The sequence below is a fragment of the Macaca fascicularis genome, chromosome 3 (genome assembly GCF_037993035.2).
Source record: "Macaca fascicularis isolate 582-1 chromosome 3, T2T-MFA8v1.1".
NCBI classification, from domain to species: domain Eukaryota; kingdom Metazoa; phylum Chordata; class Mammalia; order Primates; family Cercopithecidae; genus Macaca; species Macaca fascicularis.
Genome location: NC_088377.1, coordinates 147,001,852 through 147,021,968, shown reverse-complemented (window position 1 = coordinate 147,021,968; position 20,117 = coordinate 147,001,852). Strand labels below are relative to the sequence as shown.

At 42.7% G+C, this 20,117-nt stretch overlaps 1 protein-coding gene across 18 annotated transcripts in view; it reads left to right on the top strand.

Annotated features, from left to right (window-relative positions):
* PUS7 (pseudouridine synthase 7) overlaps positions 1 to 20,117 on the top strand; it is a 67,409-nt gene that overhangs the window by 32,162 nt on the left and 15,130 nt on the right. For 15 of the 18 annotated variants that reach the window (XR_012432775.1, XR_012432774.1, XR_012432773.1 and 12 more), the window contains 3 exons: positions 9,762 to 9,890; positions 10,694 to 10,819; positions 19,790 to 19,851. Coding sequence is in view for 13 of the 18 variants with exons in the window: in XM_015447893.3 (XP_015303379.3) it covers positions 9,762 to 9,890; positions 10,694 to 10,819; positions 19,790 to 19,851 (317 nt within the window). In the remaining 5 variants the exon portion in view is untranslated. The remainder of the gene's footprint in view (positions 1 to 9,761; positions 9,891 to 10,693; positions 10,820 to 19,789; positions 19,852 to 20,117) is intronic. The other 3 variants (XR_012432776.1, XM_074035737.1, XM_045388634.2) reach the window with 1 other exon arrangement.

Sequence of the window (20,117 nt, the reverse complement as noted above, 5' to 3'; positions counted from 1 at the left end):
TTCTCATCCTCTGCAGTGTTGCCCTTTGGGGCTGGATAATTCTTTGTCGTGGTGACTGTCCTGTGCGTTGCAGGATGTTTTGCAGCATCCCTAGCCTCTACCCACTATGTAGCAGTAGCAACTCCTTGCCCACTTATGGTAGCAAAGAATGTCTCTAGGCATTGTCAGATATTCCCTGAGAGCCAGAATTGCCCTTAATTGGGAACCACTGCTCTAGATTCTAGAAGGATGAGTAGAGATTTCCTGGGGCTGGGTAGGATTTAGGGTTGTTTTTTCCAAACCAAAAAAGCAGTTTAAGAAAAGACATTGGAAAGCATATTTGGTACCTGGCATGTACTTTAGTTTTTGAGGAGCATAGCAAGAAATAAGGATCTAGGAGTTAGGCAGAACATACATCCTGAAGGGCCTATTAGGTCAGGTTGAGGATCTTTGCCTCGACCTTAATCTAAACGGGGAGTGATGTATAGAGGCTGGATTACGGATCGCGGGTGGAGCAAGACGTGCGAAACTAGAGACCAGGGCTTTTGTCATATTCTGGGGAGGGAGAATAAGAGTCTGAGCCCAGTTAGTCACAGTGAAGGTAAAAGAGAAAGGATAAATTTAATAGCTGTACTGTGTCAGACACATTTAGGCTGTCATATTAGTATACCTCCAGAGGCAAGGAATGGTGGGAGAGAGAAATAACATAGGGGCAAGGAAACTTCTAGAGGTGGTGGATGCATTGTCCTTAATATGGTAATGGTGTCATGGGCTTATACACATGTCAAAACTTGTACATTTTAAATGTGTACAGTTTATGTCAGTCATACTGCAATTAAAAATGAAGTATGCTATGTTTGCTACCTCTACTTAAATCATGTATTTGTTTTGGTTTCTCGGATTTTTTTTTTTTTTAGACAGAGTCTTGGTCTGTCATCCAGGCTGGAGTGCAATGGTGGGATCGTGGCTCACTGCAGCCTCCGCCTTCCCAGTTCAAGTGATTCTCCTGCCTCAGCCTCCCAAGTAGCTGGGACTACAGGCATGTACCAGTGCACCTGGCTGATTTTTATATTTTTAGTAGAGATGGGGCTTTGCCATGTTGGCCAGGCTGGTCTTGAACTCCTGACCTCAGGTGATCCACCCAGCTCAGCCTCCCGAAGTGTTGGGATTACAGGCATTAGCCACCATACCCAGCCCAGATATTTATTTTGAATTTTCTCATCTTTTTATAAAGAATTTGTGGTGGTATCTCCTGTTTACTCCATAGTCCCCTACAATTGGGCTTCTTTCCCACCACTTTTCTGATTCGCCTGAAATAATGTAGTTGTTGAACTGGTTGCATCTTAATATTTATTCCATTTCTTTTTCTTCCTTGACCTTGGGACAGTGGCATGATGTCATAAAAGCAGTCATCTCACCATTGCTTTTACTGGTGGTGTGTACAAATATTGAAGCATTTGAAAGAGAGCAGGAGTAAATACATAAAGATGATGGTGTTCCTATCTGGTGGCTTGGTTTCATTTTCTCCCTGTGGCATATAGAATGTAAGAATGAAGGAGCAGGAGTGGGTAAGGGAGCTTGAAAGAGAGTGAAGATTTGAAATAATCTCTGTGGGTAATGGGCCAGGGGCTCCCCAGAAACTCAAAAGAATGGGGGTAGGGGGACAGGGGTTTGAAGGCTCAGGCTTTCTCATCCTCTGTGGATAGAGATGTCACAACAGAAGGTTTTTTGCCTTCTCTTTGGTATCTAAAATACCTAGTCACTTCCTATAATTTCTAGCTGGCTCTGTGAATTTTGCTTCTGATAAAAAAAAGTTGGTTTATTTTGTTTCTTTCTCTTTTTTTTTTTTTTTTTTTTGGAGATGGAGTGTCACTCTGTCACCCAGGCTGGAGTGCAGTGGCGTGATCTCGGCTCACTGCAAGCTCCGCCTCCTGGGTTCATGCCATTCTCCTGCCTCAGCTTCCCGAGTGGCTGGGACTACAGGTGCCCGCCACCACACCCAGCTAATTTTTTGTATTTTTAGTAGAGATGGGGTTTCACCGTTTTAGCCAGGACGGTCTCGATCTCCTGACCTCGTGATCCGTCCGCTTCGGCCTCCCAAAGTGCTGGGATTACAGGCGTGAGCCACCACACCCAGCCACTTTCTTTTTTTTTTTTTAATCTGAGATGGAGTCTCACTCTGTTGCCCAGTCTGGAATGCAGTGGCACGATCTCAACCCACTACAACCTCCGCCTCCCCGGGTTCAGGTGATTCTCATGCCTCAGCCTCCCAAGTAGCTGGGATTACAGGCGTGCTCCACCATGCCTAGCTAATTTTTTTGTATTTTTAGGAGACATAGGGTGTCACCATGATGGCCAGGCTGGTCTTGAACTCCTCATCTCAAGCAGTTCACCCACCTTGGCCTCTCAAGGTGCTGGGATTAGAGGTGTGAGCCACTGCGCCCTGCCTATTTTGTTTTCAACACAGAAAGAACTAGGTAGAAAATGAAAGGCCGGCCGGGCGCGGTGGCTCAAGCCTGTAATCCCAGCACTTTGGGAGGCCGAGGCGGGCGGATCACGAGGTCAGGAGATCGAGACCATCCTGGCGAACACGGTGAAACCCCGTCTCTACTAAAAAATACAAAAAAAAAAAACTAGCCGGGCGAGGTGGCGGGTGCCTGTAGTCCCAGCTACTCGGGAGGCCGAGGCAGGAGAATGGCGTAAACCCAGGAGGCAGAGCTTGCAGTGAGCTGAGATCCGGCCACTGCACTCCAGCCTGGGCGACAGAGCAAGACTCCGTCTCAAAAAAAAAAAAGGCCAGGCGCGGTGGCTCAAGCCTGTAATCCCAGCACTTTGGGAGGCCGAGACGGGTGGATCACGAGGTCAGGAGATCGAGACCATCCTGGCTAACACGGTGAAACCCCGTCTCTACTAAAAATACAAAAAAAAAAAAAAAACTAGCCGGGCAAGGTGGCGGGCGCCTGTAGTCCCAGCTACTCGGGAGGCTGAGCCAGGAGAATGGCGTGAACCCGGGAGGCGGAGCTTGCAGTGAGCTGAGATCCGGCCACTGCACTCCAGCCTGGGTGACAGAGCGAGACTCCGTCTCAAAAAAAAAAAAAAAAAAAAAAAAAAAAAGAAAAAAAGAAAATGAAAGGCCTGCAATAACTGTACTTCCTCCGAGATCACCTTATTCGCAACATGGTATATATTTTTTGAGGGACTTTTTTTCCTTTTTAAACAACAATACTTACATATTCTTGTTTTGAACAATAGGTAGTATACCTTATTTCCTGTAGGTATATAGCAAAATATATTTAAATGTGTGGATATATCCTAATTTAAACCATTACTCTATTTTTGAATGTTACATTGTTTCCTCTTTCTTGCTATTATAACTTGCTATTATAACCCCAATATAATAATGCTATTATATTTGTAGCTAAATCTTGGCACACATCTGTGATAACTTCATTAAGATAAACTTAGCAGTGTGATTACTGACTTAAAGGGAATATGACATTTTAACGTGGTTTGTCTTTTTTCTTTCCATCTGCTGGTCAAAACACAGAAATTCTCTCTCTCTTTTTTTAATAGCAAAGCCTAATTGTCCTGCAAAAAAGTGGTACCAATTTACCACCTTTATTCTAGTTCCCTAGAATCTTCCTCAGCATGGTGTTATGAAGGGGGCGGGGAGTCATTTGCTAATTTGAGGGTCAAAAAATGGCATCTTGTTATTTTATTTTGCATTTTCTGATGTGAAGCCTTTGAACAGTTGAAGACCAGTAATATTTTTTTTCTTGGTCAGCCAGCAGGTGTCACACTTCATCAGGACACTGCTCTGTCCTCAGATTTTTGCTGCCTTTATCATCTTCCTGTTGACTTAGTAAGAAGCTGTGTTAGACACCTAAATGTTGGCCCTCTGAAAGCACACAGCACTTATCTCGCGGATACAGGCTACATTAGTTTGTTTAATGGATACTTGGGGCCAGGCAGATTGGCCTTTCCCGTGGGAACTTGTGAACAGGAGAAACCCACTCTGCCACACAAGCATTTGAATGATTGCTGGATTGATCAGTCCTGGGGATAAGCAGCACGTCTTTTCAGCTTCATGAAACTCTAAAGCTACCTAGTAATTTTAGCAGGGTCTCAGGCAGGAACAGTCTCATTCAGAATGATTTGTTTCTTTTCCTGCCTGTTCCTGCCAGTCTCCTTTCTGAACTTGGGCCAGTATTTCCCTGGCTTTGTTAATTAAGGTTTTCTGTGCAACATGTTGCTTAATTGGTTCCTGATGTTTAAAAGCAAGATTTTCATATTCCCTAGTTACTCACTGAATTTGCTGTAAATTTGCATCCAAAGAGCTTGATGTGGGATCATAATTAAAACTGTGAATTGTATCATGAAGACATTGTCAGCTTCATTCCATTTCTCAGGGAGCACCCACCCCAACCAGAGCTGAGTATACTTCTTGCTTTTTGCTGTGCTGGAATTTAGAGGTAGATGTCTATCGTATATTCAAGAATTGATACTACTCTTCAGTCACAAAAAAGAATGAAACAAAATACTGATATATACTTAAACATGGATAAACCTTAAAAACAGGCGCACAAGGCCAGATATTGTATGATTCTGTTTATATGATGTGTCCGAAATAGGAAAATCTTTAGAGGCAGAAAGTAGATTAATGGTTGCCAAGGTCTGCAGGGAGAGGAAACGGGAGTGACTGCTGAATAGGTACAGGGTTTTTTTTCAAGTGATGGAAATGTTCTGGAAGTGTATAGTGGTGATGGTTTCACATTGTTGTGAATATACTAAGAATCACTGACATATATACTTTATAGCAGTTAAAATGGTAAATTATATATTTTTTATTTTTTTTTTTTTGATGCAGGGTCTCGTTCTGTCACCCAGGCTGGAGTGCGGTGGCACAATCTCGGCTCACTGCAACCTCTGCCTCCCAGGTTCAAGTAATCCTCCTGCCTCCGCCTCCCGAGTAGCTGGGATTACAGGCATGCACCACCACGCCTGGCTAATTTTTGTATTTTTAGTAGACACGGGGTTTCACCAGGATGACCAGGCTGGTCTCGAACTCCTCATCTCTAACAATTCAGCCGCTTCAGCCTCCCAAAGTGCTGAGATGACAGGCATGAGCCACCATGCCCAGCCTTGTGAATTTTATATTAACTTTGTCTCAACTTTAAAAAAACAAAAACAAAAACAGAGCTATCAGGCACTTCTGTGGCACCATTAGGAAGCAGTCTCTGGAACACTCTCTCTAGGACAGCTCCTAACCCTGAATTGTTCTGTCAGTTTCTACAGCAGTAGTTACTGCCTGAAGAGGAGTTCTGTCTCCCTGTTCCTCACTGTGTTCATACTGATCCTCTGCTTCTAGATTCCTTGGGATACAATTCCTGGGTTAATTCGTGCTCCCATTGCCCCCATACATAGTCCAGGAATTCACGATTACAGTGAGCTATGATTGCACCACTGTACTCCATCCTGGGTGGCAAAGAAATTCCCTGTCTCTAAAAAAGAAAAAGTTATATAAGAAAATATTTAAAAAATCAATATACACAGCCAGGTGCGGTGGCTTATGCCTGTAATCCCAGCACTTTGGGAGGCTAAGGCGTGCAGATTACTTGAAGTCAGGAGTTCCAGAGCAGCCTTGCCAACATGGTGAAACCCCATCTCTGCTAAAATTACAAAACTTAGCTGGGCATGGTGGCAGGCGCCTGTAATCCCAGCTACTTTAGAGGCTGAGGGCAGGAGAATTGCTTTAACCCAAGAGGCAGAGGTAGCAGTGAGCCTAGATCACACCAGTATACTCCAGCCTGGGTGACAGAGCAGACTCTGTCTTGAAAACAAAAAAGAGAGAAAGAAAGGAAAGAAGGAAAGAAAGGGAGGAAGGGAGGGAGGGAAGGAGAGAGGGAAATATAGCACCTGGACAGGTGCGGTGGCTCACGCCGCTAATCCTAGCATTTTGGGAGGCCAGGGTGGTTGGGCATGTTGGTGCATGCCTGTAGTCCCAGCTTCTCAGGAGGCTAAGGCAGGAGACTTGCTTAAGCCCAGGAAGCAGAGGTTGCAGTAAGCTTAGATTGCGCCGCTGTGCTCCAGCCTAGGCGACAGAGTGAGACTCTGTCTCAAAAACAAAAAAGAGGTATAGCACTTAAAGCAATTTCATGCTAGAACATGACTAGGTAGAATAGAGTAATCATAGACCCGGATACATCCAAGTATTTAGTACGTATTCAGAGTATCATTTAAGATTAGTAGAGAAAAAAATGGTTGATTCAGAAAATGTTGGATAACTGGGTAACCATCTAAAAAACCGTAAGTGTGGCTCCCCTACCTCATTTCCCTTTGCTAAATAAATTCCAGGTAGATCATAAATTTGAACATTAAAATGCAACTGTAAAAGTACTCTGCTTAGGCTGGGCATGGTGGCTCATGCCTATAATCCCAGCACTTTGGGAGGCTGAGGCAGGTGGATCACCTGAGGTCGGGAATTCGAGACCAGCCTGACCAACATGGAGAAATGCTGTCTCTACTAAAAATACAAAATTAGCCAGGCATGGTGCCACATGCCTGTAATCCTAGCTACTCGGGAGGTTGAGGCAGGAGAATCGCTTGAACCCGGGAAGTGGAGGTTGCGGTGAGCCGAGATCGCACCATTGCACTCCAGCCTGGGCAACAAAAGCAAAACTCCATCTAAAAAAAAAGAAAAAAGAGTACTGTACTTAAATTTGAGATTGGTGGCTGACTGCTATAATCCCAGCACTCTGGGGAACCGAGGCGGGTGGATCACTTGAGGCCAGGAGTTTGAGACCAGCCTGGCCAACCTGATGAAACTCCATCTCTGCTAAAAATATGAAAATTGGCCAGGCATGGTGGTGTGTGCCTGTAGCCCCAGCTACTCGGGAAACCAAGGCAGGATAATTCCTTAAATTCAGGAGCCAGAGGTAGCAGTGAGCTGAGATCGTGCCACTGCACTCCAGCCTGGGCAACACAGAACAAGACTCCTGTCTTAAAAAAAAAAAAAAAAAAAAAAATCTCTGGCTGGCGACATCCTAAGTATTACCTAAATCTCAGAGCTTTTTTTTTCTTTTTCTTTTTTTTAATTTTTTTTATTTGAGACAGAGTCTCTCTGTTGGCCAGGCTGGAGTGCAGTGGCACAGTCTCAGCTCACTGCAACGTCCACCTCCCGAGCTCAAGCAATTCTCCTTTCTCATTCTCCTGAGTAGCTGGGATTACAGGCGTGTGCCACCACTCCTGGCATTAAGTTTTGTATTTTTAGTAGAGATGGGGTTTCACCGTATTGGCCAGGCTGGTCTTGAATTCTTGACCTTAGGTAATCCACCCGCCTCGGCCTCCCAAAGTGCTGGGATTACAGGCGTGAACCACCGCACCCGGCCTCAGAGCAATTTTTTTTTTTTTTTTAAGAAAAAAAGATTCATGAATTTAACTAAAATTTATCTATATAGTTGTTTGTTTTAATTTTAGAGATCTTGCTCTGTTGGCCAGGCTGGTCTTGAACTCCTGGGCTCAAGAGATCTGCCCGTCTAGGCCTTCTAAAGTGCTAGGATTACAGGCGTGAGCCACCATGCCTGACCCCTGCATAGTTTTTATTTACAGAAGAATGCCAACAAATATAGAAACACAGTTTCAGTCAACACAGTAATATTCAATTCAGCCAACAATCATGCTTGGGTACCTAATAATTGGGTAAAAAACTTTAGGGGAACAGGATTTTTACACAGTTTCAAAAGTATTTCCCCACTAATTAAAAGCAAAGGCAAAGAGACTCTTAGAGTATAAAAATCTAGTAAATACTATCCTAATTAAATGATTAAAGTTATTACCAGTGATGGACAAACTCAATAACTGCCTTTTGATTTGATGCATTGAAAAGGGTCATATCACCTAAGTAGTATTTCTACCAAAATGTTTACCTGAGTCTCAGCATGAGGAAACAGACAAATCCACATTGAAAGACGTGTAAAAGCGCTGGCCTGGATTCTTCTAAGGGCCAGATATCATGAAAAACAAGGCTAGACAGATCACTTAATGGAAACCAAACAGACATCACAACTTGAATGTGTGATCCTCAGTTGGATCCTGGCAGCCTAAAAAAACAAAAAGACGTCCAGGTGCACTGGCTCATGCCCATAATCCCAACACTTTGGGAAGCTGAGGTGGGCAGATCAGTTGAGGCCAGGAGATCGAGACCAGCCTGGCCAACATGGTGAAACTCTGTCTCTACCGAAAGTACAAAAAAAAATAGCCGGGTGTAGTGGCATGTACCTGTATTCTCAGCTACTTGGGAGGCTGAGGCAGATTCGAATCTCTCAAACTTATCTCACACCTGTAATCACAGCGCTGTGCGAGGCCAATGTGGGTGGATCACCTGAGGTCAGGAGTTCAAGATCAGCCTGGCCAACATGGTGAAACCCCGTCTCTACTAAAAATATAAAAATTAGAGCCGGGCGCAGTGGCTCACACCTGTAATCCCAGCACTTTGGGAGGCCGAGGCGGGCGGATCACGAGGTCAGGAGATCGAGACCATCCTGGCTAACATGGTGAAACTTCATCTCTACTAAAAACACAAAAAATTAGCTGGGCGTGGTGGCGGGCACCTGTAGTCCCAGCTACTCGGGAGGCTGAGGCAAGAGAATGGCGTGAACCCAGGAGGCGGAGCTTGCAGTGAACCGCGATCACACCACTGCACTCTAGCCTGGGCAACAGAGCAAAACTCTGTCTCAAAAAAAATAAATAAAAAATAAAAATTAGCTGGGCGTGGTGGCTTACACCTGTAATCTCAGAGCAGATCACCTGAGGTCAGGAGTTCAAGATCAGCCTGGCCAACATGGTGAAGCCCCATTTCTACTAAAACTACAAAAATTAGCTGGGTATGGTGGTGTGCGCCTATAATCCCAGCTACTCGGGAGGCTGAGGCAGGAGAATCACTTGAGCCTGGGAGGCAGAGTGAGCTGAGATTTTGCCACTGCACTGTAGCCCGGGCAACAGAGCGACACTGTCTCAAAAAGAAAGAAAGAAAAGGAAAGGGAAAGAGAAGGAAAGGAAAAGAAACAACATTGGCTGCTAGTGGTGACACTAGAGATATAAAGGGGAGAAAGGCTTTTCCAGTACTCTGTTTCTCTACACATATTTCCTATTGAAGAAGGCAAGGAATTTCTAATGAAAATTTCTATATATTAAATGATAGCAGCATGGTACAGATTTGGGTAGAATTCCAGCTATATATAACATGTCTTTAAAAAAAGAAAGGGAGGAAATAAAAAGTTAGATGTCAGTGGAAATATTTTTCAGTCAATGAAAGTATGGATTTCTTTTCCTTTTCTCTTTTTTATATTTTCTAATTTTTCTATAATGAATTTATAATATTTTTCTGATAGAAATAATGACCTTTTTTTAAATGCTTGATACCATTCTTTATATGGGATTTGTTTCTGTCCCCATCCCTTTTCTCACCTCTCTCCCCACAAAAAAATAGAAAATTCCACAGATATTATTGTCTGTTATTCATCAGCATATAAATAACAAGAGGCTTTAAGTATATAAAATATGGCCAGGAGTATGCAATTTCAACAGGAGCACATACCATTACACTGAAGGAAGAATGCAGAGAGAAGAGAAGGACACTCCCACCTTACCTGCTGCAGTGCCTTTTCCTTTCGGGAGGTCATAGCTGTGTTGTATCTTGTTTTCTGTACTGTTCCAGGCAGACAATCAATATCTCATGACCCTCTTTCTACTCTTTTTTGTTTTGTTGCTTTTTTGTTTTTAAGAATAACTGCACAAAGACTTGCCCACCTGAATAAGTGCTTGATGAACTTTAAGCTAGGGAATTTCAGCTATCAAAAAAACCCTCTGAAATTGGGAGAGCTTCAAGGAAACCACTTCACTGTTGTGCTCAGGTAAAGAACTGCAGGTGGGAATGTAGACCGGAGGGTCTGGCCAGGGCACCTTGAGTCTGTTACTCACGGTTGGTCATAAGGTCCTGGTGAGCTGGTACTAACAGAACAGGAGTGGCAGCAAGGGAGGGCAGAGGAGGGCCTGGCAGAGCTGGGAGAACACATAGCTCCGTAGGATTTGTATGGACACGTTGCCACTTGAAAACCTAGCGCAGCCTTTGGAAAGACACCATCTCCTTCAAATACGGTGGTAAAAGACACCGAGCTGGTGATGCCACTTAAAGTGCCTAGAACAAGCAAATTCATAGACACAGAAAGTAGAATAGTGGGGAAAAGGGTAGGGGTAATGGAAAGTTACTGTTTAGTGGGTACAGAGTTTCATTTTGGGAACAGGAAAAACTTAGGGAAGTAGATAGTGGTGAAGGTTGCCCAACATTGTGAATGTAATTAACCCATGTATGCTAGTGGTCCATTATTGGAATGCTAAGCATGTAGGAAGTATTTATATCCTACTGCTCAAGGTCATCGCCAAGGTCTGATTGCAAAAATTCAAAAACTTGCAACCTCTGCCACAAATGGGTGAATACCGCCGAATTGCACACTTAAAAATGGCTAAAATAGTAAATTTGACATTATAAATATTTTACCACAACTTAAAAAGAGAAAGAAAGAGCCCTTGGGAGGTAGAGAGAAAGCTGCAGGAGAGTGAACAAAAGACGTGGAAGTCAGGCCATAGTCATTTATGATCTGCATCCCTGAGTGTTTGACCGTAACTTTTTTTCTCTGGATAATTTGGGTCCCTGTAGAAATATAACAGGAACTGATGACCAAGTACAGCAAGCTATGAACTCTCTCAGGGAGATTGGATTTATTAACTACTATGGAATGCAAAGATTTGGAACCACAGCTGTCCCTACGTATCAGGTTGGAAGGTTGGTATTTAATTTCTTTTGTCAAAAAGAGCTTTCTCATACAAGAAGCAGGGTTTGTTGGTGGTGGTGTTTTTAATTATTTCTACATTCTCTCACGTCTGGGGCCAATGAACCACAGTCTCATGATTTTTGTTTTAAGTTAATGAATGCACAAGGTAAAAAATTGGAGTTCAAAAGGATTTGACCTGAAAAGTGAGCTTTCCTACCACTCTTGGTAACCCATCCAGGGGTTCTATTTTTATTTTTTTATTGTATTTTATTTATTTATTTTGAGATGGAGTTTTGCCCTTTTTGCCCAGGCCGGAGTGCAGTAGCACGATCTCGGCTCACCACATCCTCCACCTCCCGGGTTCAAGTGATTCTCCTGTCTCAGCCTCCCAAGTCACTGGGATTACAGGCATGCACCACCACGACTGGCTAATTTTGTATTTTTAGGAGAGATGGAGTTTCTCCATGTTGGTCAGGCTGGTCTCGAACTCCTGAGCTCGGGTGATCCACCCACCTCGGCCTCCCAAAGTGCTGGGATTACAGGCATGAGCCTCCACACCCAGCTATTTTTTTATTTTTTATTTATTTTTTATTTTTTGAGACGGAATCCTTCTCTTGCTCAGGCTGAAGTGCAGTGGTGCGATGTTGGCTCACTGCAACTTCTGCTCCCAAGTTCAAGCAATTCTCCTGCCTCAGCGTCCTGAGTAGCTGAGATTACAGGCTCTTGCCACCACACCCAGCTAACTTTGTTGTATTTTTAGAAGTGACGGGAATTTCACCATTTTGGCCAGGCTGGTCTTGAACTCCTGACCTCAAATGATCTGCCCACCTCAGTCTCCCAAAGTGTTGGGATTACAAGTGTGAGCCACTGTGCCCAGCCCTATTTTTATTTTTATTTTGTAATGGGTAAGTCTTGACTCAGTAAGTAATTCAACAGTAATCAGTTGGGTAACTCAGACCCAAAGTAGCCAGACAGAGATGATACATTTTCTGATCTATGTTAACACATTTATTAAACTTTGATCTGCCCTTCCCTCACTCTTAATTTAATTTTATTTATTTATTTATTTTTTTGAAATGAAGTCTCACTCTGTTGCCCAGCCTGGAGTGCAGTGACGCCATCTTGGCTCACTGCAACCTCCGCCTCCCAGGTTCAATGATTCTCCCACCTTAGCCTCCTGAGTAGCTGGGATTACAGGCATGCACCACCACACCCAGCTAATTTTTGTGTTTTTAGTAGAGCCAAGGTTTTGCCATGTTGGCCAGGCTGGTCTCGAACTCCTGACCTCCAGTGATCTGCCTGCCTTGGCCTCCCAAAGTGCTGGGATTACAGGCATGAGCCACTGTGCCTGGGTCCCTTTCCTCACTCTTTAAAGAAAGGAGTAAATGATAAAAGTAGTGACATGGAATTTAAGAACTGTCATTTACTTTTTGTTTTGTTTTGTTTTTGAGACGGAGTCTCGCTCTATCGCCCAGGCTAGAGTGCAGTGGCCCGATCTCGGCTCACTGCAAGCTCCGCCTCCCAGGTTGACGTCATTCTCTTGCCTCAGCCTCGCGAGTAGCTGGGACTACAGGCGCCCACCACCACACCCGGCTAATTTTTTGTATTTTTTAGTAGAGACGGGATTTCATTGTATTAGCCAGGATGGTCTCGATCTCCTGACCTCGTGATCTGCCCGCCTTGGCCTCCCAAAGTGCAGGCGTGAGCCACCGCACCTGGCCTGTCATTTACTTTTAAACAATTAAGAACCCCTCTAGCGTAACCTACAGTGGGAATCCATCAATAAATAGTTGGGCTCATAAATCTACTTCTGGAATCCTGTTGCCCAGCAGAGACTCTGTTACATAAACCAATTATTCACGTGGGAGTTAGAATTGTGGTAGTTACAAGCTGGAAACAATCTGAGCCTTCATGTTCTTCCTTGTCTTTCAGAGCCTTCATGTTAGCAAACTTAGACTGAGGTCTGCCTGAACTCATCAGTTGTTTGACTGTAGTTTGGGAATAGAGTTTTCCGGGCTTCTAGTCCTTTGTTTCAGCATCTAAACTATGAAGTTGCATTCATTTTTGTGATTTTAAAAGTGCAAAATGATAAAAATCTCTATTATTTCCTCTGCCTCTTTGAGGAGGTTAAAAAGCTCAGGTGAAAACAGACTTGAGTTCTGAGCCTCAAATTACTCATCTGTAGAATGGAGATAATGATATCAATTCACAGGGTGGTAAAAATGAAGTGAAATGGTGTTTATGCCACATCTATTTTTATGCCGAGAATATAGTGATTGCTAATATGTTTTCAACCTTGCTAATGGTCAGAGGACATTGATAAAAATAGTAAAAATGCTAATTGTATTATGGGCAGAATATTTAAGGGAGGGCTGTATCAACCTATAAATTTGTAATTAATTTGGCAGAAGGGCAGCCATGGAATCTTATACGTTGTGTACGCCAAAGATAATGTAAATAAATGTAAATAGCTAAAATCAGATCAAATTTATCCCACAACAAAAATTACATAGCGTGCCCAAAGGTCAGTACGGTCAGCTCAAAATTCCAAATCATTCATTTTTACAACATAAGAATATTTCCTGCTTTCAAAGAAACCCACTGTTAACACCAGAGAATTTCCCGAGGGAAAAAACAGACTTTCAGTTTATATTGTATAGGTGGAAAAATGACTTGTATCCAAAATATTAAAACTCTTACAACTCAAGAACAGAAAGACAACCCATTCAAAAACTTGGCAAAGGGTCTGAACAGACCTTTCTTTAAATAATTTAAACAAATGGCCAATAAGCACACAAAAATATGTTTATCACTAATCTTGAGGAAATGCAAATCAAAACCACAATGAGATGCCACTTCATACCCACTAGGATAGCTAAAATTAAAAAAGGCAGAAAATAACAAGTGTTAGGATTGGAGAAATTGGAACCCTTACACATCCCTGGTGGAAATGTAAAATGGTATAGCCATTTTGGAAAATAGCCCGACAGTTCCTCAAAAGGTTATAAAGTTAGCCTGTGACCCAGAAGTTGCATTTCTAGGTATATACTGAGGACTGACAATCATATGTTCACACAAAAGTTTATACAGATGTTCATAGCAGCCAAAAGGCTGGAAACAACCCAAATGTCCACGTACTGATGAATGGATAAATAAAATATACAGTGTAATATACAATAATATAGAGTGGAATGTTACTTAGCAATGAAAAGGAATTCATACCCACATTACTATACCCACAGTAGTGATACATTCTGCAAATGAATGAACCTTGAAAACATTGCTAAGTAGGCTGGGCACAGTGGCTCCTGCCTGTAATCCCAACAATTTAAGAGGCCAAGGTGGAAGGATCACTTGAGGCCAGGAGTTGAAGACCTGCCTGGGCACCAGAGCAAGGCCCCATCTCTACAAAATAAAAATTTTAAAAAATTAGCTGAGTGTGGTACTGCCTGGCTTTGGTCCTAGCTACCCAGGAGGCTGAGGCAGGAGAAACTCTTAAGCCCAGAAATTTGAGGATGCAGTGAACAGTGTACCACCACTGCACTGTAGCCTGGATGACAGAGCAAGACCCTGCCTGTGAATGAGTGAATCAATCAATTTCTGTGAAATTTCCAATGTGAGCAAATCTATAGAAAAAGCTAGAACAGGACCAATGGGGAATGACTACTAATGGGATAGGATTTTTTTGGGGGGGTTGATAAAAATGTTCTAAAATTGTGTAATGCTCCACAATTCTTTTAAAATACTAAAAGCCATTGAATTGCATACTTACCATGGGTGAATTACATGGTATGTGAATTATTGAATACCTCAATAAAAACTTTTAAAAAAAGAAAGTGAGCCGGGCACAGTGGCTCACTCCCATAATCCCAGCACTTTGGGAGGCCGAGGTGGGCGGCAGATCGCTTGAGGTCAGGAGTTCGAGATCAACCTGGCCAACATAGTGAAACCCCGTCTCTACTAAAAATACAGAAATAATCTGAGTGTGGTGATGTGCACACCTGTAATCTCAGCTACTCGGGAGGCTGAGGCAGGAGAATTGCTTTAGCGTGGGAGACAGAGGTTGCAGTGAGCCAAGATTGCACCACTGCACTCCAGCCTGGGCGACAGAGTGAAACTCTGTCTCAAAAAAATAATAATAAAATAAAATAAACTCAAAATGGACCAAAGATCTAAACATAAGAGCTGCACTTACGCAAACTCTTAGAAGAAGAAAATGGGCGAAAACTTCATGCTTGGATTTGTCAGTGGTTTCTTGGATATGACACCAAAAGCACAGGCAACAAACAAAAGAAAAAATAGGTAAGTTTGGACTTTATCAAAATTAAAAACATGCATCAAAGGACGCTATCAACAGAATGAAAAGGTAACACACAGGAGAAAATATTTCAATCATACATTTGATAAGATACTTAAATGTAGAATATATAAAGAACTCCTACAACTCAACAACCACCAAAGAAAAACCAATTCAAAAATGGACAAAGGATTTCAGTAAATGTGTTTCCAAAGACATACAGACTAGTGTTCAACATCACTAGTCATTAGGGAGAAGCAAATAGAAATCACCATGAGGTACCACTTCATATCCATTGGGAAGGCTATTATCACAAAACAAAACAACAAATAACGTGTTGGTAAGGGTACAGAGAAATTAGAAACCTGGGCTTTGCTGGTGGGGGTGTAAAATAGTATAGCCATTGTGGAGAACAGTATAGTGATTTTTTAAGAAATTAAATATAGGGTGGATGTGGTGGCTCATGCCTGTAATCCCAGCACTTTAGGACGCTGAGGCGGGTGGATCACGAGGTCAAGAGATTGAGACCAGCCTGACCAACATGGTGAAAACCGTCCCTACTAAAAATACAAAACTTAGCTGGGCACGGTGGCACACACCTGTAGTCCCAGCTGCTCAGGAGGCGTAGGCAGGAGAATCACTTGAACTCGGAAAGTGGAGGTTGCCGTAAGCCGAGATGGCACCACTGCACTCCAGCCTGGCGACAGAGCAAGGCTCCGTCTCAAAAGAAAAAAATATAAATTACGTTATGATCCAACAATTCCACTTCTCAGTGTATACCCAAAAGAAATGACGTGGGAACTCACCAGATATTTGTACACTATGTTCATAATAGCACCATTCACAATAGCCAAAAAGTAGGAGCTACCCAAGCAACCCAAGTGTTTATCCAAACAAAATGTGGCACATACATACAATGGAATATGGAAGCCTTTCAAAGGGGGACCTTTTTTTTTTTTTTTGAGATGGAGTCTTGCTCTGTCGCCTAGGCTGGAGTACAGTGGCGCCATCTCGACCCACTGTAACTTCCACCTCCCGGGCTCAAGCGATTCAAAAGGAGGGAAATTTTGACACATGCTATCACATGGATAAGTGTTGGAAACTATGTTACCTGACATAAGCCAGTAACAAAAGAACAAATATGGTATGATTTCTCTTATATGAGGTTCCTAGAGTAGTCAAAGCCATAGACAGAAAGTAGAATGGTGGCTACCAGGGGTTAGGGGGCTGGGTGGACCTGGCTAACACAGTGAAACCCCGTCTCTACTAAAAAAATGCAAAAAAATTAGCTGAGCGTGGTCGCGGGTACCTGTAGTCCCAGTTACTTGGGAGGCTGAGGCAGGAGAATGGTGTGAACCCAGGAGGCTGAGCTTGCAGTGAGCCGAGATCGTACCACTGCACTCCAGCATGGGCGACAGAGCGAGACTCCATCTCAAAAAAAAAAAAAAGAAAAGAAAAATACAAAATATCTTAATGTGTAGAGTGCTAGATCATATGGCCTGTTGTAAACCAAATCTGTATATATTTAATATGGCATTGTATACTGAACCTTTACAGTATATGGTAGCATCTTAAAGGCATTGAAAAGTCCTACAGTTAAGAAACTGTTTAATATGTTATATCAAGTGTTGGCAAAGGTTTTCTGTAAAGGAACAGTTAGTTAATATTTTAGGCTTTGTGGGCCATTCAATGTTTGTTGCAGGTGCTAAGCTCTGGAGTTATACTGCAAAAGCAGCCATGGACAATATGCAAAGCGATGAGCACGGCTGGTTTCCAATAAAACAACAGAATTAGGTGGACAACCAGATTGGGCCTGCAGGCTGTAATTGATATTTAACAAAGGTTTTTTTTGTTTTTTTTGTGTTTTGTTTTTGAGATGCAGTCTTGCTCCGTTGCCCAGGCTGGAGTGCAGTGGCGCCATCTCGGCTCACTGCGAACTCCGTCTCCTGGGTTAAGCAGTTCTCCTGCCTCAGTCTCCCAAGTAGCTGGGACTACAGGTACGTGCCACCACGCCCAGCTATTTTTTTTGTATTTTTAGTAGAGATGGAGTTTTACCGGGTTAACCAGGATGGTCTTGATCTCCTGACCTTGCGATCCACCTGCCTCAGCCTCCCAAAGTGCTGAGATATAGGCGTGAGCCACCACGCCCAGCCTAACAAAGATTTTTTAGTGTAAAAATCTATGTCTGGCCGGGCGCTGTGGCTCACGCCTGTAATCCCAACACTTTGGGAGGCCGAGGTGGGCAGATCACAAGGTCAAGAGATCGAGACCACGGTAAAACCCTGTCTCTACTAAAAATACAAAAAATTAGCCGAGTGCTGTGGCGGGCGCCTGTAGTCCCAGCTACTCAGGAGGCTGAAGCAGGAGAATGGTGTGAACCCAGGAGGCGGAGCTTGCGGTGAGCCGAGATCACACCACTGCGCTCCAGCCTGGGGGACAGAGCAAGACTCCGTCTCAAAAAAAAAAAAATCTGTGTCTATTCTATCTGTCAGACCAGTCCCTAGTACCAATTAGTACTATACTCTTTTTGTCAGTATTGGCTAAAAGATTATCCAAGTAAGTAATTTATCACCCCAGGACTATATTTAAGGACTGATATAACATGACTTGTTCCAGGACTGTGAAGGCGGCCAGCAATAGGAAATTTGTTGATGTAATTACATTATTGGATTGAAAATCCAGGTGATGTCATCGATAGATACCAAGTAGCATTTTAGATAATTTAATATCCAGAAATGCCCAGTATTGTGTAACTTAAATGTGAAAATAAAGAACCATAATTAACTGGAAAAACAGAAAAATTAATAGAAGGGGATTCCTATATTCTTTTGATAGGGAAGGGTCCTTCTAAACATGACTCCAAGATGAGAAATAGATATAATACACAAAATATAATTTCTGTACAGCAATAGTATAGTAAAAGTTAAAGGAAGAATTACATACACTTAAAGATTTGCCAACAAAAATAAGTGTTAACAGTGCTTAATTTCCTAGAGATTGAATAACACATAACCTTTCTTATGTACCGTTCGGTTTTTTGAAAGCATGTATAGGCCAGGCATGGTGGCTCATGCCTATAATCCCTGCACTTTGTGAGGCCAAGGTGGGCTGATCACTTGAGGTTAGGAGTTCGAGACCATCCAGGCCAACACGGTGAAACCTCATCTCTACTAAAAATACAAAAATTGGCCAGGCACAGTGGTTTGTGCCTGTAATCCCAGCACTTTGGGAGGCCGAGGCGGGCGGATCACGTGAGGCCAAGAATTCAAGACCAGCCTGGCCAACATGGCACAACCCCATCTCTACTAAAAATACAAAAATTGGCCAGGCATGGTGGCTCAAGCCTGTAATCTCAGCTACTTGGGAGACTGAGGCACAAGAATCGCTTGAACCCGGGAGGCAGAAGTTGCAGTGAGCTGAGATCGTGCCAGTGCACTCCAGCCTGGGCAGCAGAATGAGACTCCATCTCAAAAAAAATAAATAAATAACTGGGCATGCTGATGCAGCCTGTAGTCCCAGCTGCGCAGGAGGATGATGCAGGAGAGTTGCTTAAGCCCAAGAGGCAGAGGTTGCAGCAAGCCAAGATCACGCCACTGCATTCCAGCCTAGATGACAGAGCGAGACTGTCTCAACAAATAAAAAAATTTTAAAAAGCATGTAACTTTTATAATCATCAAATATATAGATATTTCCATTTTGACAAGAATAATAAAGAAGAGTAAATCGTATTTATTCTTTCCATTTGCCTGGGCAAGAAGATATTAACGTGGAGAAATCTTTTGAGAAGTTTCAAACAAGTTTTCACACGTAAAGACTTAACTGTGATTTATATGAATAATACCATGTGGGCTGGGCGCGGTGGCTCACGCCTGTAATCACAGCACTTTGGGAGACCAAGGCGGGTGGGTCACAAGGTCAGGAGTTCCAGACCAGCCTGACCACTATGGTGAAACCCCATCTCTACTAAAAAATATACAAAAATTAGTTGGGCATGGTGGCGGGTACCTGTAGTCCCAGCTACTCAGGAGGCTGAGGCCGGAGAATGGCGTGAATCCGGGAGGCGGAGGTTGTAGTGAGCCGAGATTGTACCATTGCACTCCAGCCTGGGCAACAGAGTGAGACTCCACCTCAATAAATAAATAAATAATACCATGTGTAACTACTTAAAGCATGACTAGGTAGTATTTATACTATTATCAGATTTTTAAACTGAAATGATATTAAATGTTACGGGTAAGCATTGTGTTTTCCATTTTCTCTTTGTTAAAAGTTCTTTTGGCACTTTAAGTTCTTTTACATTTGAAATGTGTATCATACTAGACTTTCTGCTTACTTTTAAGTTTAATAAGATAATGTAGGACTAGGTGTAGTGGCTCATGCCTGTAATCCCAACACTTTGGGAGCAAGCTGAGAAGATCACTTGAGCCCAAAAGTTTAAGACCAATAGTGAGACCCCATCTCTACAATAAGTTAAAAACTTAGCCAAGTATGGTGGTGTGCATCTGTAGTCCCCGCTGTCTGTCGGGATGGGGGGAAAGCTGAGGTGGGAGAATCACTAGACTAGAGCCTGGGAGGTCAAGGCTTCAGTGTATGGTTAATATGATTTGTTGACTCTTCAAAGATTTGTGCATATAAAGTTTATCTTCATGCAAAATTTAGTAAAGTAAATGTCATTTAATTTTAGAGCAATACTACAGAATTCCTGGACAGAAGTCATGGATTTAATATTGAAACCCCGCTCTGGAGGTGAGAATAAAATTCATGTTAAGAAAATAAATAGAATGTATGGCTAGGTATTCATGAAATTGCTTTGAATAAAAGCATTTGTGCAAATTGAGGTTGTTATTTCAGTATTTTATTTGTTTTTACAATGAAAGTGTAAGTTTATATTTTTCAACAGTTTTATGTGTATATTTAAGATTTATAATTTATATCCTAGTTTAGCTTTTTTTTTTTTGAGTTGGAGTTTTGTTTCCCAGGCTGGAGTGAATGGCATGATCTCGGCTCACTGC